General features: G+C 38.9%; 1 protein-coding gene across 1 annotated transcript in view; it reads right to left on the bottom strand.

Annotated features, from left to right (window-relative positions):
* Positions 1-19,246, bottom strand: part of LOC146579911 (Fc receptor-like protein 5) — a 54,128-nt gene that overhangs the window by 21,563 nt on the left and 13,319 nt on the right. Inside the window, exons 3-10 of the mRNA XM_085268029.1 lie at positions 11,509-11,799; positions 11,108-11,386; positions 8,903-9,181; positions 8,519-8,779; positions 7,853-8,125; positions 5,466-5,732; positions 3,654-3,926; positions 510-776 (exon numbers count right to left, since the gene is read on the bottom strand). Coding sequence (XP_085124155.1) covers positions 510-776; positions 3,654-3,926; positions 5,466-5,732; positions 7,853-8,125; positions 8,519-8,779; positions 8,903-9,181; positions 11,108-11,386; positions 11,509-11,799 — 2,190 coding nt within the window. The remainder of the gene's footprint in view (positions 1-509; positions 777-3,653; positions 3,927-5,465; positions 5,733-7,852; positions 8,126-8,518; positions 8,780-8,902; positions 9,182-11,107; positions 11,387-11,508; positions 11,800-19,246) is intronic.

The raw sequence follows: 19,246 nt of genomic DNA on the forward strand, positions 1-19,246 counted from the left end.
TTAGCACAGAACATATTATGACCTCTTAGTCTGGTAGAAATAAAATAATTAAACTCACGAGTTTCTCTAACTGTGACGTCACTGCTGTCCTCTGTGTAGTAAACTGGATCTCCTCTCCCTCCTCTGCAGTGGTACAGACCTCCTTGTGAGACACTAATAACTCTGTTTGCTTCATTTCCTCTCATGAGCTGAGCTTTAGAAGAGACTGAATCACGTCTGAACCAGTCAAACTTCCAGCCAGCAGAGCCCTCCACAGAGCAGCTCAGTGTCACACTGCCCCCTGCTGGTATGACTGAACTTTGTGCTGTCAGTGTGGCTCTGGGTTTACTTGCTGTTGTAGTTACAGGAAAACATACATCATATTATCCTTTAGTTCAGGGAAAATAACAATAACAAAATAAATATTCAAACTTCAAATACCAGTTCAGTTTTGAATGAACTCCAAAGAGTAGTAGACAGATGTAAACATGAAAACATGAAATGTCAGCATGAATCATGGTCCAACTCACATGAAACTGTCAGTCTGAAGGCATCACTCCATCCTGTTAAGAGATAGTCACTGCTACCCCGACATCTGTAGTCTCCACTGTGGGACACTGAAACTCTGCTGATCCTGTATTCACTGGATGTTGGAGGGCTGTTTGTGTTGGGTGCTGTCCATTCATATTTCCACACCTTTCCTTCACCTCCCTGAATCTCACATCTGACAGTGATTGTGTCACCAGTGAATATCTGAGACCAGCTGTGCTGCAGTTTCACTGTGATCCTGTTACGAACTGAGAAAAACAAAGACATCACTGTTTCCAGCAGCAGCTTATTATCATAATTATTTGAATGATTAGTGTTAGAATTAATTTCAGTGTGCAGACTACGTGTTGGTTGCAATGATAAAAAGTCAGCGTAATGAGGTTTACTCTGTCCTTTCAGGCAAATTCTTGCATTGATGTAAACGAGGTTCTGCTGATGCAGATGTTAATAATAATTCAGTTTCCAACCTAACAGCCCCAGGTCAGTGTCTGAGTTTTACTGCAAAAAACCTTTATATTTATAATTGTAAATATTAAAGCATTTGTATTAATATTTTGTATTACTTTATTTTAAATTGGAAAAATAATGTAATGAAAGCCTTGGAATAAATATGGTCATGGTACACCCCACGCCCCCCTTTAGACTCCTCCCTTCTTGCTGCAGTTATCACTGGTATAAAATGTTGGAGAGCTGCTGTGAGCCTTCTGTGAGCTGCCTGATTTAAACATGACACCGGGCAAGTTAACAGTTCATCTGCATATTTTAATGTGACTTCTGCATCTTTAATGCAGAATTTTTTTCCTGTGTAAAACAAACAGCCGTGGATGGAGCAGCTAAAAAGTTCACTTTTCCTCAAGTCAGAGTTCATTGATCAGGTGATGAAGGACTTCTGAGCTTTTTCCCAGGAAAGGTTTTAATGGTGAAGACAGGAACAGCGCTCCTGTTTTACACACTAGAAACAGATTTTCTTTCACTCAGCTTGAGCTCACCGTCTCTGTAACAGCTCCACCTCTTTGCTACATGTGTGCAGACTGACTGCATGTTAAACTGTGTCAGCATCATCATCACTGCTGCTGTTTTTTATGAGTGTTTTTGTAGGAAAACTGGGGGCTGCATGCGTTCAGTGTTGTCATACTTTTTATCCACAGGCGTGCTTCTTAATATGTTTCTATTGCAGGTCTATTTATAGATGCAAATGTGGGTGAAACACTCGAGTTCACATGGTGACGACTGAACTCTACAGAGCTGTTTGTTAAACGAAGCATCAAAGCAAAAAAAAAGGGGAAAGATTTTTTTATAATCGTTTTATGAGAATTACTCGATGAACAGTTGCAGCCGTAGTGCTCGAGTACTTTGACATTTTGATAAGCTGTAGTTGACTGTGTGTGTGTTGGTTTCTCTGTGAGCTGATTGGAAATGTCAAAGCAAAATGACTTCTATAAAAACATGTCAACGTCAAAGCTTAAACTATATTACATTTTAAATCCTAAAGAAAGCAGATTTGGCAACCTGAAATGAATGTGCTGTTGTCACAGTCCTGGCTCTGGTGACCCACTGTTTGTGTTTTGGTTTAAGTTATATTCTTTGAATTATTGTTTTCTGGGGGTTTCTGTGTTGATATTTTCTGGTTTCCTGTTCTGTTCTGTGCCTTTCGCTGTGTTCTTGCTGTCATGTCTCTAGTGAAGGTTTTGTTCTGTATCCTTGTTTTCCTTTTTGTCTCCATGTGTCAAATGCTTGTCTTGTTTCTCTGTCTCTACGTCTTCCCTGTGTTTCATGTCTCAGTGTCTATTCTGCATCTTTATGAATGTCATGCTTCCTTTTTATTTATTTATTTATTTATTTTTTTAAAAAAACATTTTTGATAGCCCATCCTGTGTGCAGTGTGTCTAGTTTTGCTTTCCTCTTGCTTCATCTCTAATTATACCCAGCTGTGCTTCCTTCCTGTTTCTCACTCCCTCATTACTGCCTGTGTATTTAAGATCAGTGTTGTCCTGTTTCTTGCTGGTTTGTGTGCCTGTTATCCCCCCTGTCCTTCTGCATTCCAGGCTCCATGTTCCATATCTCAGGTCTTTATGTGTCATGTACTGGGTTTGTCCCAGGTTTTTTGTTCCTTTGTATGATTTTTAGTTTTCCCAGTTTAGGTATTTCTTTTGTCCCTGCACTGCTTCTGTTTGTATCTCACGACTGTAAATACAGCTCTCTCCCAATAAGTCATTAGTCAGTGCCTGCTCTTCAGCCCTTTCTCTCACCTTCCACACCACTGCTGTTGCAGCCTTGAGAGTTATATAAAATTTCCTGTTCAGATCAATAACGTTAGACATCATTATCATCACTGATTACTCTGCAGGACACTTCATTTGTCATGGTTCGTTGTGTGGCAGGCAGGAGAAGGACCCAAGATGCAGACTCACAGACACGGGGATAAACTTAAAGATCACGGTTTTGATGCTGGCTTAAAGGTGAAACACAAAACAGTACTGAACTAAACTGGAAAAACTAAACATGAGATGTACCAGGAACCACGGGGAGAATAACACACAACATGAGGGAGAACGCGACGCCGAACAGAGGGAGACGCAGACAGAAATACACAGAGGGTTAACGAGGAAAGTGGGAACACACGGGGAACACAGCTGACACAGATAACCATAACGAGACAGGGCGGGGTGAACATAACACTGACGGGAGACGGGCAGAGTCAAACAGGAAGTACACAGAGGTTCAGACAGGAGGAGAGAGCACGGGGAGAACACAGACATAACAGGCTGGGGAAAACATGGAATAAAACACGAAAGGGGACAAGGGCTCATGAATACATAGAGGGGCACACAGGGGGTGAGATTCACAAAGGGAAAGCACACAGGGAACAACATAACAGGGCAACTCAGGAAACAGAACCTAAACAGGGAACTGAATACAAAAATACAAGAGAACTAAGAATACTGGGCCAACACGGCCCAGGACCATGAGATCATTTGTTTTCAGTAACAGGGATTTCTGAGTATTTTATTTTAAAAATAATTATTTTGCATTAAAAACCTGCGATGAGGATGAACTATCTCATAATGTGGTTTTTAAACTTTAGACTTCATTTTTTTTACTCTAAATGGGGTGCTTAAACTCACGAGTTTCTTTAACTGTGACGTCACTGCTGTCCTCTGTGTAGTAAACTGGATCTCCTCTCCCTCCTCTGCAGTGGTACAGACCTCCTTGTGAGACACTAATAACTCTGTTTGCTTCATTTCCTCTCATGAGCTGAGCTTTAGAAGAGACTGAATCACGTCTGAACCAGTCAAACTTCCAGCCAGCAGAGCCCTCCACAGAGCAGCTCAGTGTCACACTGCCCCCTGCTGGCATGACTGAACTTTGTGCTGTCAGTGTGGCTCTGGGTTTACTTGCTGTTGATGTTACAGGAAAGACAAACATCAGACTGTCAGTTGCTTCAAGAAAAACTTTGTTACAATAAATAAAGATTTTAAAGAGAAAGTAAAAAAATTCAAGAATCATTTTAGAAATATGCAATTTGTTGTTTTTTCAGTAAGTGCTTAATAGTAATGATCAAACGTTACACATTCACTCAGTCATTAAGCTTCTAGCACCAAACAGAAAACATTTACCTGCATGTGACACATTAGACTGTCTTCATGCACAACTACACTACAGATTCCCTCTGATTTATTCTTCATCTATTCAAAGACAAATGTCACAAATACAAAGTACTTTATCCATGTTTAATCCATGGTCAGTTTGTTTGTGTCCTCTCTACTTTTCCCTTTAATAATAGTCTAAAGTCACACTACACTGAATGGTGTCTGTTATTGTTCGAGCACCGTGACCATCGCTGACATGGTTCCAACATCAAGTTCATGTAGTTTTCTATGATGTAATTTTGAATAATGTAAACACCTTATTTACAGAGGAAAACTGAACAATCAGAGAGGCTGACAGACTCCAATGAAGTCTCCAATAAAATAAAACCACACAGGAGTCCTTTGAGTTTAATTCAGCTAAAGATGGAGTTTGTGTTCCTCATGAGACCAAACTTGCCAAAATGTGATCAACCTGTGGAGGGTCTTGTTTAACGCTGCCACTGCAGCTTGTCTAACATCTGATTGGTTACCATGTAGAGTAAGTCAGCACAGATCGATACTAGAAAATTGACTGCGATGAACTGGTGGTACTGTGGACGTGAGGCAGCCAGGTATCCCAGAATGCATTTCAATTCACAAGCAGTAATTATAGTGCTATCGAGTATAAGTAAAGTTTTAAAATACCCTGTTTGTCTCTCACCAAGTGTACTTTTTTAATCCATGGTCAGTTTGTTGCTGACGGAGTGTTTTGAGCTCTCGATGCCACAAAGCACGACTCCAGTCACACAGTTTAACACCCACACTGAGTGAACACTGGACATAATTCACTGGGGTTGTATCTGTGGGGTGATGTTTATTTCATTGATTTATTTAATGCTGATTAAATCAGTTTGACTCAGATTAAAGTTTCATAACTGCACAGTGTTACTGAAGTTTAATGTCTGACTGGAGCGCTTGTTGAACTGAAACATTCACTTGCTTTTTCTATAATGTTTATATGTGTTACATGTTTTTAACCATTAATTTTGGATTAAAACTAACATTAAAAATATTTTTATACAAGAAGAAAATAAATAATTTCGACCCTGAGAAGAAACGTCTGAACCAGCATGTTGATGCTGTTCATGGACACTGAAGACTGCAGCCTGTCCACAAATGGTTAAATGATCAGTTTTGTAATATAAACACAAACTGTCTGTTATCATGTTTGAAAGTTACTAGAATAAAAAATTAATAAATTAACATCTGATTTGTGATTTTATTTAATAGGCAGATGACTCATTTTCCCAATTAAAGGTTAGATTAACACAATAAGTAATTTGAAATAATCTGGATGAAAGATCTTACATGATACAGTCAGTGTGATGATATCACTCCACCCTGAGAAGAAATAGTCCCTCCTGCCCCGGCAGCTGTATCCTCCACTGTCAGACTCAGTAGCTCTGATGATTCTGTATTCATTGGATGTTGGAGGTGTGTTTAACTTGGCTGCTCTCCATTCATACGTCCACTGAGCTCCTTCACCTCCCTGAATCTCACATCTGACAGTGACTGTCTCACCGCTGTATATCTGAGGCCAGGATGGCTGCAGGGTCACAGTGGGCTTACTGGGAACTGTTCACAGAAAATTATCCAGTTAGACACAAATAGAAACATGAAGTCATTTTGAAGCCTGATTTTCTTTTTGCTGTTGTTCAGAGGAGAAAGATTTACTGCATCCTGGTGACACTTTAACTGTAAATGAAGTTGGATTTAAAAATCAGTGTTTACATTTATTTACCGTGTGGTACACGTGTGTGGTGGCCCACTGGTGTATCTGACTCACACAGCTTGTTCTCCACACACTCCACATTTATAAAGTGATCTACAAATCCTAACATTACAGCTAACAGCTGCATTTTCCCTTTGAAGAACCACTTACAGCTACAGAGACAGGGAGTGAAGGTGGACAGTATATCCTTGTTTTTATGGCAACAAATTTACCTTGAAAGTGGTACAACTGTGTATAATATGATTCACAAGCAGAAAGTAAGATTTACAGATGTGTGCAGTGATTTGTGTGCAACTTTTCAGGTCTCCAGTTCACACAAACTATTGTACAAATGTGTCGACACAAACCTGAGTAACTGCTGATCATTGAGGCACAAATTTTAACGTCCAGATTGTTTTTCAGATTTCTTTCTTTAAAATTCATCGTCCATAATTCAGAGATGATAATAAATATACTTAATACAATACAAGATGTCTTAATAATAAGAAGAGCTTTTTTACCTTTTAAGAACTTTTTAACAAAAACTTTAAAGAGGAGAAAAACAGCACAGGCCTGTGCAGGCCTACTTTAAATAAAGCATCATTCTGCAGGTCTGTTTGAGTTCAGAATAAGTAAATAAAATGTAGCTGTGGTCCAATAATTGTAAAATAAGAAGAATAATCATGAAAACTATTTGTATATAATTATGTCTTCAGTCCGTTTCAATGAGCGATCATCTTCTGTTGTTTTCATGCAGCCACGGGCAGCCCTGAGTATAAAATACATCAGCTCAGGGTCGAAAACATAAAGATATTTATTGCACAATAACAGCAGATCTGATGATAATACACAGCTCACAACACGTTAAATACATGTGGACGAATCACCTGACACGCACAGATCACGTCTCGTGCCCACGTGGGGTTTTGAGTCTAATTTAACTGCCAGCTTCACACAGATCCACAAATGTGAGCTGCTTTCAAGTCCCAGTGTGAAACAAATGTGTACAAATCATTGCTTGTTGATAATATTGTGCACATTTGTAACACTTTCAACACAAATTTGTCTCCTTATGGAAAGCAGACTTTGTCATGTTGACATGAGTGTCAGAACGGCAGGTTTATCTCCAGATCCACGGCTCTGACCCACGGAGACCTCTGGCTGATGCTCAGTGTTCTGAGTTTGGCTCGTAGCTGCTAACTAGCTTTCTGCTCTGGGTCAACTTATGGCAAAGTGCAGAGATGGAGAGAGGCGAGGGAAGGTTACAGCAGCACACTTTCTTCCTCTGGAGGCGGTGAACACAGTGAACAGCTGGATACTAACATGTGGCTCACAGCTGGGCCTGTCAGACTCTCTCTGGCTGCAGTAGCTGCTGCTATAAACACACTTTTCTTTTTCTCACTCTGTAAACTTCCTCCTGCAGATGTTACTCTCACTCGCTGCTTCGCACACACCGCAGAGAGAGGCGGTCCCTGTCTTCACCACAACATTAAACCTGTGGCACGGAATACACGGAATACATTACCCATCAGGCCACCTTCTTAAAGGAAGTTTGGGACTTTTATTTTTAATTGTTTCACCCAAAGTTTGCGGGAGCCACAGCTGAGGGGCGGAAGAGCCGCAGGTTACCGACCCTGATCTGACCTGATGTTAGCTGAGCTGTTAGCTTGGTGATGACCTCGGATAACAACATGTTCAGGATTAACCTTTATTTTTGTTTGTTTGTTTGTTTTTAGGGCTCTGTGGCTTAATACATGTAGTCTTTCATGTCCACTTAAAGTCAGTTTAAGGTGAAGAAGCATTTAGAAAGAGAGGCCAAAAATATTTAACACAAATATTAAACACAATTTAAAGACTAACAGCTGATAATGACCTAAAAATATGCAGTTTTTCTAGTCTTTTCTGGAGTTGATGCCACAATGTTTATTTCTACATTTGTATGAAACACATGAGAAACTTAAATAACAGAAAGTTTAAAACTCACAAGTCTCCACAACTGTGACGTCACTGCTGTCCTCTGTGTAGTAAACTGGATCTCCTCTCCCTCCTCTGCAGTGGTACAGACCTCCTTGTGAGACACTAATAACTCTGTTTGCTTCATTTCCTCTCATGAGCTGAGCTTTAGAAGAGACTGAATCACGTCTGAACCAGTCAAACTTCCAGCCAGCAGAGCCCTCCACAGAGCAGCTCAGTGTCACACTGCCCCCTGCTGGTATGACTGAACTTTGTGCTGTCAGTGTGGCTCTGGGTTTACTTGCTGTTGAAGAAACAAAACCATTAAAAAAAATTAAATCATCATAAAGAATACATTTCTTACAGCACTAATCACACTTTAAACATTCACAGAGTAATTTATCTACAAACACAAAAATTAATTAGTTTCCCTGCATGTGACACATTAGACTGTTTAACAAACTAAAGATTTCACTGATTTATCATCCTCTTATCAAACTGTCATCTCTGTACATTCCTCTTTACATTGCTGATATTTTAAGAGCCTCCATGGTGTCTCTCCTTTCTGTTTGCACAGTGAGAAAAACTGTTGTCCTGAGCTGCCTGCAGACAGCTGGATCATTGTTGGAGTTTTCCTGTTAAGACAGATGTAAACATGAAAACATGAAATGTCAGCATGAATCATGGTCCAACTCACATGAAACTGTCAGTCTGAAGGCATCACTCCATCCTGTTAAGAGATAGTCACTGCTACCCCGACATCTGTAGTCTCCACTGTGGGACACTGAAACTCTGCTGATCCTGTATTCACTGGATGTTGGAGGGCTGTTTGTGTTGGGTGCTGTCCATTCATATTTCCACACCTTTCCTTCACCTCCCTGAATCTCACATCTGAGAGTGATTGTCTCACCAGTGAATATCTGAGACCAGCTGTGCTGCAGATTCACAGCAGCCAGAACTATTCAACAAACAAATAAAAACAAATTACACTGAAAATAATCAACAGGGAACAAAATTTAAAAAAATATACTTACTTTAATATCATCATGAATTTGTGTTTTATCTCACAACAAAATTTCACCCTCACCTTGTTTCTGAATTGTAACTGCAGCACTGTCCTCTGTGTAGTAAACTGGATCTCCTCTCCCTCCTCTGCAGTGGTACAGACCTCCTTGTGAGACACTAATACCTCTGTTTGCTTCATTTCCTCTCATGAGCTGAGCTTTAGAAGAGACTGAATCACGTCTGAACCAGTCAAACTTCCAGCCAGCAGAGCCCTCCACAGAGCAGCTCAGTGTCACACTGCCCCCTGCTGGTATGATTGATCTTTGTGCTCTCAGTGTGGCTCTGGGTTTACTTGCTGTTGAAGTTACAGGAAAAAATTCATCAGATTGTCACTTGCTTCATGAAGAACTTTGTTATATAACAAATGAAGATTTTGTAGAAATAAAGAAAAATTCTATCAATATGCAATTTCCAATATTTTGAATTCAGTAAGTGCTAATTAGCTCACATATAATACATATAATGGGTTAAGAAGATGGATGGAGTTCAATAATAGATCTCAGGTTTCTCAGGTAGGTCGGTCCCTGATCTCAGTGTGATCATCACACTTGTTACAAACAGGCACCAACAGCACAAGAACAAAAAAGTGTCTGTAAAACAAATTTGATGAGAATCAACAACTGGCAGCAGCACACATGAGGACAGCACAGGTATCTCAGCTAACTGTTAGCCAGCTAGAGAGCCAGGAGCTAACACTGGATGTATATAACATGATGAAAACTTTATCAGAGTGAATCAAGAATCAGGTGAGACTGTTTTTATGTTCTGCCACCAAACTGTACTCCTAAATGCAGAAACAGGTGAACTATTAACTGTTAGTTGATCTGAGACCAGCTGTAAAACCGGGACATCTGGGCTTCCACTGTTTACCTGAGTTTTTTTTTTTAGTTAAAGTGAGTAAAAAAAAAATCAGACAACTACAGCTCATTCAGAACTCTGCTGCTCGAGTCCTCACTAAGACCAAAAAAGTGGACCACATCAGTCCAGCTCTGAGGTCTTTACACTGGCTGCCTGTCCGTCAGAGGATAGACTTTAAAGTTCTGATGCTGGTTTATAAAGCTCTGAATGGTTTAGGACCAAAATACATCAGTGACCTCCTGACCCAGTATGAACCATCCAGATCCCTCAGGTCATCTGGATCCGGTCTTTTATCAGTTCCCAGAGTCAGAACCAGACACGGAGAAGCTGCATTCAGCTTTTATGCTCCTTATATCTGGAACAAACTCCCAGAAAGCCTCAGATCAGCTGAAACACTCAGTTTATTTAAATCCAGGTTGAAGACTCACCTGTTCTCAGCTGCATTTGAATAAAGCACCAAATCCACACTTTTATGCTTAAATTTCAAAACTAACATTTTAACTACTGATTTTATCTACTGTTCTGATTTGATCTGTTTTGAATTTATATACTGTTTTGTTTGTTTGTTTGTTTGTTAATTAGTTTGTTTGTTTGTTTGATTGTTTTAATCAATTTTAAATCATGCTTTTTATTTGTTTTTGTTTCTAATGTCTCTGTAAAGCACTTTGAATCACCTTGTTGTTGAATTGTGCTATACAAATAAACTTGCCTTGCCTTGCCTTGAAAAACAGCTGATTCACAGAAAGAAATTTAGTTTAAAGGAATGAAAATTACATACAAAGTCATAATACAATATAAGACCTTAAAATATCAGCTTTAAGTAAAATGTTCTAGCATTTCTGTTGTTTAGTTATTTGAAATAAAGCGGAATGAGTATGATTTGCTTTCATAAACTGAACTTGAGGCGAACAAGCAAATCAATGAATTTAATAGAAATAATATCAAAAACTTTAGATTGTAAAAACTTTTTTTCTTTTTTGTATTAAACCCAGTCATGTGTGTGTTTTAAATCAATTGTAACAAACAGCAGTATTTGATGAGATCATAAGCCAAAATGATTTTTATAAAAATTGTAGATTTGTTGTTGTTTCTTGAGGACGTTTGAAGAACACAATATTTTTATACTGTTTATTTCTGTCATTATTGTCCTCAGGTGATGGAGCAGCAGGTCAGCATTGGCGTCTCTATACCAGCTGAAAGTTCATGACACAAAGTGGTGACAAACTGTCTACAATGAGGCTACTATCAGCTGCAGCTCTTTGTCTGACTAACAATGTAACATGCTTTGTAGACCATTGAATTCATCCTGTTCTGACCAGTATGACATTTGTCAAATGGAGATCACACAACAAACATGACTTACTTGATGCTGACAATGTGAAGGCTTCACTCCACTCTGTTGAAGAATATGAGTCATCTCTGCGTCGACTCTTACACATGTAGTCTCCACTGCTGGACTCAGAAACTCTGAATGTCACATCATTATTGTGTGTCCACTGTGTGGGTGTCCTGGGTCCTCTCCATTCATACTCCCACTCAGTGGTTTCACCTCCTTCCTCCACCTCACATGTCAGAGTGATCGTCTCACCTCTGAATATCTGAGGCCAGTTGGGTTGTTGTTTTACAACAACTTTATTGGAAACTGTTTACACATATTAACAGTTGAGATACAAATAGAAACATGAAATCAACACAGAAAACTCAACATTGTACGTTTGATAATCATGAGTGAATGTATATTTCAAACTAAATTACTGAACTCACAGGTTTTCTCAATGGTGACATCATCACTTCTATCAGTGTAGTAAACTGGGTTTCCTCTTGTTCCTCTGCAGCTGTAGATTCCTCCTTCAGATACTCTGATATCTCTGTTTTGTTGATCTCTGATTTGAACTTCAGAGGTTGTTTGGGTTCGTCTGAACCACTCATATTTCCATCCATCAGAGCTCTGCACAGAGCAGGTCAGTGTCACACTGCCCCCTACTGGTATGATTGTAGTTCTTGCTGTGAGTGTGGCCCTGGGTTTAATTGGTTTATCTTCTATTATGACTGGAGCTATAAAAAAAATGGAAGGAAATGTACACCTGATCCATTATGAAGGTAAAATAAATAAAAACAAATCCTACATTTTAAAAGATTTTTTCATGTGATTTAAAGTCCCACAAAATAAAATCTACAAATTTCATCACTATAGTTTTTTCTTTTTTCTGCAGTTTAAGATGCTTCAAATTTTTTGCCATTTTTCTGTCTCAACATGGTGACAGAGCTGCAGTAATTCAGGTTGTAGATCTCTAAATAAACACAGTATACATGTTTGTCCAATCTCAGGCCTGAAGAAGTCACACTGAATATAAACTACTGCAGTTCACTCTTGAAGGAAACACAATGATGGGTTCAGAGGGATCTGCCTAGTTTCAGGTTTAGATAACAGAAACATCATCACCTTAGATTTTATGAAGCTTTTGATGTTTCTTCTTCTCCTTATTTAAAATTAATTTAATCCACAGTTATTCTTGTTATACATTAAAATACACAAATGCAGTAATAATAAATGACAGTCTGTGGGTATTGCTGTACTGTGTATACTGTGAGCAAAGTAACCAGTAAAATACAGTAGTTCTTCTTAAAGTTTCAAGTTTTAATGCACCAGAAAAAAATAGTTTCAATGACAACATTAATTAAATGTATTCAGAATTTTATAATTCAGATGATTTTCAACACAAATAATCATATTATTGGTCATTGAGGACTTACCTAATACAGTTATAGAGACAGTATTACTGATCTTTGTATAACGTGAGCTCTTCCTGCGACCAAAGCACTGATATTCACCACCCTGACTTGTAGAATTAATTTCTAATCTGTAGTCCATGTAGAAGTTGTAGGCAAGAAATTCTCGACCATCCTTGTTGATTTTGTATTTCCAGTCAGTGTCTTTTCCTTCATTCATGTCACATTTAAAGGTAACAAACTCTATAACAGTATGCTCATACACTGTTCATATATTGAATAATAAATAAATATAAAAAGGTAAGTGAACTGTAATTAAAAAATAGCCAAACACAACTGAAAGTTAGTGAAGTTACATATTAGAGAGCTTCTAATTTCAATTTTTACCATCAAAACATCAAATGAATATTTGATGAAAATAAAGAGGATGCAGAAATCTGGAGTGTGTCAGATTCAAGGTCTGATTTTGTTTTCTGGGTTTTTTTTTTTTAGGTTGAATTTGTTGTTTGTTCATGTTTGTAGTGTTGTTTATAGAGATGGACCGATCCGATATTACATATCGGTATCGGTCCGATACTGACGTAAATTACTGGATCGGATATTGGAGAGAAATTAAAAATGCAATCCGATCCATTAAATATCAAAAAAGCACCTCACAAAACTTGCGACATGGCGTAACTCGGCTCATAACCGTAGCAGTCGGAGCAGTGTGCTCACATGATAGAGCGGCTGTGTGTATTTGTAGCCTCACTACCAAACCAGCATTTCATCTCCGAGGAAGTTATCCCAGAGAGAAGTAAAGCAAGTGTGGAAGTTCATCTCTGAATGTTTGTAAAGCATTCCCGCGTTAAGCTTAACAACCGATATATGGAGCGAGTGCCTCTTCTTGCTGCTACTTCAATCGTGAACCTGATTAATGATCAGCTGATCGGCTTTTCTGTCACGAGTCTGTCTCTCTTCTTTGTTTTTGGCCCACTTTGCACCAGAAAGAGAAAACCAGCGGCTAATCTTATCTTTTCTCTTTTACCACGTCTCTCTAATATTTTGCTCTTTACTATTTTCCTATTTTATTTTATTTTATTATATTTTATTATATTTTCATCTACTGTATCCTGACTGACACCCCCATCACATCTGTGGACTCATTCCGCTTCCTGGGTACCACCATCACCCAGGACCTGAAGTGGGAGCCCACCATCACCTCCGTCATCAAGAAAGCCCAGCAGAGGATGTACTTCCTGAGGCAGCTGAAGAAATTCAACCTGCCAACACGGACGATGATGCAGTTCTACACTGCAATCATCGAGTCCATCCTCACCTCCTCCATCACCGTGTGGTACGCTGGAGCCACTATCAGGGACAAACAGAGACTGCAGCATGTTGTGCGCTCTGCTGAGAAGGTGATTGGCTGCAGACTCCCATCTTTGCAGGACCTGTACACCTCCAGGACATTGCGGCGTGCAGCTCGGATCTCAGCTGACCCTTCTCACCCTGGACACAGTCTGTTTGACCTGCTACCCTCAGGCAGGAGGCTCCGGTCCATTCGCACCAGAACCTCTCGCCATAAGAACAGTTTCTTCCCCTCTGCTGTTGGACACATGAACAATAACCGTATGACTGTCCCCGCCACTAACACATGACCCTACGCTGTGTCACTGCATCATTCCATGTTTGGCACTGATCACCACCTGCACTCATGTATATATCTATCTACGTAGCACTCTTAATTCTTATTCTCATGTATATATCTCATGTATATCTCATGCACATATCTTTCTACGTAGCACTTTTAATTCTTATTCCTACTTTTATTTTTTCATGTCTATTTAAGTGCTATCTATGACACTATGTTTGCACTGAAGCACCGCAGCAATTTCCTAATGTTGTAAACCTGCTCAACATTTGGCAATAAACCCCTTTCCGATTCTGATTCTGATTCTAAACAACAGCAGCACGTTTAAGCTTGATAAGCTGTTGTTAGAATTTATTTAATATTACTTTGTACACCACACTGTAAAAAAATATTCCGTAAAAAAACGGAAAATGTCCTGGTAATTTTCTGCCAGTATATTTTCTGTTTTTTTACGGAAGTTTGACGGACTTTTCTGTAAATGATAAAATGGAAAATTCTGTAGATTTACAGTATACTCTCTATACTATTTAAGGACATTTCCTTCAGCTATAAAACGGAAAATTCTGTTTATTCACAGTATATTTTCTGTATCATTAACTGATATTTTCCATTAATAGAAAAATTGAAATTTCTGTTTATATTACTATTTCCAAGCACTTCTTTTCACTGTAACTCATTAAATATAGTTCTTTATATCCTTAAACGTACATTTCTATGCAATTACAACCTAGTACACCACGTGCTCAAAAATTCATAAATTAAAACTTAAATTAATTTGTGCTTCGTACACAACAACATTGGTACAATTAATGTTAAATATTCTTTTATTCTCCTCAACTCTAAAACTATACTAAAATATAATGACAGCATCCATCTTGTCATAAAACTACTAAGCAGCTGATACATGAACAAAATAACTCACAAGCTTTCAAATTTGAGCATTTTTATTTCCTTGAAATCAGGTTGCCCTCATGTAAATGTGTTTATTTACATTCATTCAAGTGGCTACCAAGTGTTTTCTTCAAACAGGACACCTGACAAACAAAAAATGTCATATTTAACGACATGTTCACATTTAATAATATCCAGAGTAGCTTTTAGTTAGAATCACTGCCTTGTGGTAGTTTTGCCTCAGCCAAATGGTTAAGGTGTGGTTTACATCCATGTCTGTCCACTTATGATACAGTATACACATGTAGTCAGTTATAGCCAAACACCTTTGATTACTGAATCGCATTACAATTACATTCACTTCATTAATGAAGTGAATGTAATTCACATTTGTCTGAGATTAACTCTTTGGGCTCTTTACCTTACAATATAACATACTTGAGTCAAAATTTGTTGACTGTTTAAGTGGTACCACATGAATAAAACTGAACAGATCTAAAGAAGATGTTCCTGAACTTTGGGTTTATTCGAACAGGACAGGTGGATAACCACAGGACTTTTCCCCATATGATAACTACAACACAAAATAAATTAAGACAGATCCCAAACCTAAAGATAAAAGTGTATTTACTGGACTTGTTTTGTCAGTGAGGAGCAAAGTACAATTAGAAGTGCTTGTTCTGATGAAAAGTTAAACTGTAAACAGCAGCGTAGTGAATAAGGATCTGTGTCCACGAATCCTCAGCAGTGACAACACTTAAACATCATAGTTCAAAATCCTTAATGCACACCTTTCTCTCCACGGTGTTCAAGTGCTCTTAGCTGTTTAAGTAGAGGAAAAAGTCTGACATATTTCATGACCATTAAATGTTAGACAAGGCTCTGAAAACGAGGTTACACACAAAAACCTCTGCTTGTGCGCACAGACCCTAAATCACAACAAATAAGACAATAGTAAGACAAATTACTACAAAGTCTTGTTACCACTCTTCATATACCAGTGTGACAAAGTCCTGAATGCAGCCTGCATGTTAGTACATCAAGGTCCATCTGAGCTTTAAGTAAAATACACTCAGCTTTTCCTTGGATTTCCAGAGTTGCTCAGTTCATACAGGAACTGCAGCAGTCGGGGTTAACGTGTCGCTGTGTTGCTCCCAGTGTTGGGTAAGTTACTTTAAAATAGTAACTTAGTTACATTACTAGTTACTTCTCTCAAAAGTAACTCAGTTACTTCAAGTTACTCGTTACTTTCAAAGTAACTAGTTACTAGGGAAAGTAACTTTGGTTTTACTCAGAATTCTCTTGTTAATGTGTTTCTTCCATAACTTTGCCAGTCTTCTAGCTTGCTTACTTGCCACAAGTGCACTGTGCCACCTACCAATAGAAAGGATATGATAACTTGCATATTTCCACGAGAGAAATCCCACGCCTGGACCGTCATTGACTGCTGCCATGATTCTAGCCTACGTCACAGAGTCATGTGCGCCTTTTACATCCAACACAAAAACTGCAGTCGTGGTGCTTTCGATTGTACTCAGAACTCAGAAATTCTGCCTTCTGAATAGGAAGATGTAGGTAACACCAGACTGCAGATGAGCTGCATACAGGGCTGGACTGGGACAGAAAATTGGCCCGGGCATTTTGACTAGAAACTGGCCCACCATTATAGGAAAAATCATAAAGCCTTTGAATGAAAACAAACACTGTTGTGACAGTGATGTTCACTGTTTTGATGGTATATATGCATCAATCTATCAATCGTTTGTTGTAAGATTCAGATAATTATTTTTTAAAAGCTAGACATTTTAAATGAGAATAAGAAAGAAAAGTATTTCTTTGTGCCCCCCATTCCCTGTTAATGCCCTACATGCCCCCTTGGCCACACTTTGCTAGATCCGCACCTGCACAGTTACCAGCTGTCAGCTACCTAAAAAAGGATCCTGGGGTTATTTGTCTCTCAGAAACAGTTCATAACTTCCCTTCAACTCATTCATGTCACCTAAAAGGTAAACCTGTTTCTCCATCACCTGCTCAGCTCTGATGATCCAGTAAGGACATCTCCTGGTTTCATCTTCATGTTTCCCTCTCACCAGATAACCAAACCATATCATGACCAGCAGCTTTTTTTTACAGCTGTGGCTCCAGCAAACATCAGCTGATACTTAAAATTAATATTAAATAAATTCTAACAACAGCTGATCAAGCTTAAACGTGCTGCTGTTGTTTAGCGCGACATCCGCTGGTTTCCTCTTTCGGCGCAAAGTGGGCGATAAACAAACAAGAGAGCCGATCAGCTGATCATTGATCAGTTTCATGATTGAAGTAGAAACGGGAGAGGGAGGGGGGAGAATGAGAGAAGAAGAGGCAGCTGTGCAGCGTAAACACAGAATAACTCCAGCTTTGTGCCTTTTTCATTGTAGCTGAATTACGGGACAAACTGTTCCTTTTCACCTCAATAAGAAATAAGTAATATTTTCTCTGAATACCAGACGGGACGGCTGGCAACTCTAATAACTTATGAACAAAATAAGGTTCAACATCATTAACTTCATAGCACCACCCAGCTGTGTAGAAACTCCGTCATGCTAGCTAGCACGCAGTACGGAAAAAGTCAGAATAACGAAAATAAACTCCACCTAAACTTGGTTCATATCTGACCCAGAGAGACTGCAGGTCATAACTTCTTACCTGAAGTTCAGTTCACACTTGGACCGGCGGCCGCCTCGGGTCTCTTTTCCTTCTGCGTCCCTTTTCCTTCATCCACCTGCTGCCTCCACCACTTGCTAATGTTACTGAATCTGTGGAAACTCCGCGATGCCACCACACGAAGTAACGAGTAACGACCCTATCTAAATCCCAGTAACGAGTAACGCGTTCCTGATTTTGGCATAATAACTAGTTACCGTGCTCGTTACCACAATAATAACGTAGTTACTGTAACGCGTTACTTAATAACGCGTTAGTCCCAACACTGGTTGCTCCTCCATCTCAGCCATTGAGACTAGTCGCAATTTATTCTAAGGAAAAAAAGAGAAACAACAAGACATTTTTAAAAAGTTTGTATTTTTATAATTTTTTTTACCTAGAACATAAACAACATAAGCAAAAAAAAGGATTAGGGCTGTGCGATATGACGATATATATCAGATGACGATATAAAAATGTCTATTGTTTCATATTATACACTATTGTTTGTTTTGTGGTGTTGCAAAATAAACTGTTTACGGCAATATTTTTTTCATGATTTTGATGGTCACTGTAGTGGCTATATTATTTCTTAAAGTTCTCTCTTTCTCTTATACTTACAATAACCACACTATGGACGGACAAGTGACTGTTTTTACGCGTACTTTCGTTACCAACAATGACGGTAAAACCAGTGCGTGGCTCTGCTGTCCGCTTGTTTATTTTCCACATAAACCTTTCACAATAAAGCTCAAGTGTCTGTTGAGACTTTTCAAAATAAACTGAAATGATATACATTATTCTCAAACATAAAATTTCAGAATATGCATCAAACAAATTACCTCAAATAAAAACATCAAGTAACTATAAATGGCACTTACAGTCACCACGCAGATGAAGGCACAGAGAATACCAGCATGGCCAGCAAGGATGAGGCAGAACCAGCTAGCTCCAAACAGAAGGACCAGTCAAAAGAAATCGAGGACCTTATTGTTAAATGAGGGGCTACCTCTGTAGCATGGACATGGTTTGGTTATGAAAAATCTGACACGCCCCAGAAAACTGTACTATGCAAATTATGCCACAAATTGGTCCCCACCACCACTCAAACACGACAAACCTCTTTAACCACCTACACAAGAATCACATGAAAGAGTATGGAGAGAGTTTACGAATGAAAAGCAAAAAAGAGCTGTCAGGTGCTCAAAATAATCCGTAGACTCAAACGTTAGAAAAGGGTTTTCCTCGCAGCACGCCATGTAATAAATACTCAGAAAGAAAATGGCGGCCGTTTAAACTCATGTCTAAAAATGTATAGTTTCACGCATCGGTCAAAACACTCGACTCCAAGTACACAACGCCCAACTGAAAACATTTCACATAAGTTGAGTTGCCCGAGAATCACAGAATTAACAGAAAATGCACTATTTTGTGATATATATCGTTATCAGGAGAGATATGTCTTACATTGGGATGTGAGATTTTGGTCATATCACACAGCCCTACAAAGGATTATAATTCACGTAGAGTTGCATACACATAACACCATTCTGTTGCAACAAA

Source organism: Mchenga conophoros, linkage group LG3, assembly GCF_057382185.1.
Source record: "Mchenga conophoros isolate Kocher_MC1m ecotype Shallow Benthic linkage group LG3, M_conophoros_male_GT1.1, whole genome shotgun sequence".
In the NCBI taxonomy this organism is placed as follows: Eukaryota; Metazoa; Chordata; class Actinopteri; order Cichliformes; family Cichlidae; genus Mchenga; species Mchenga conophoros.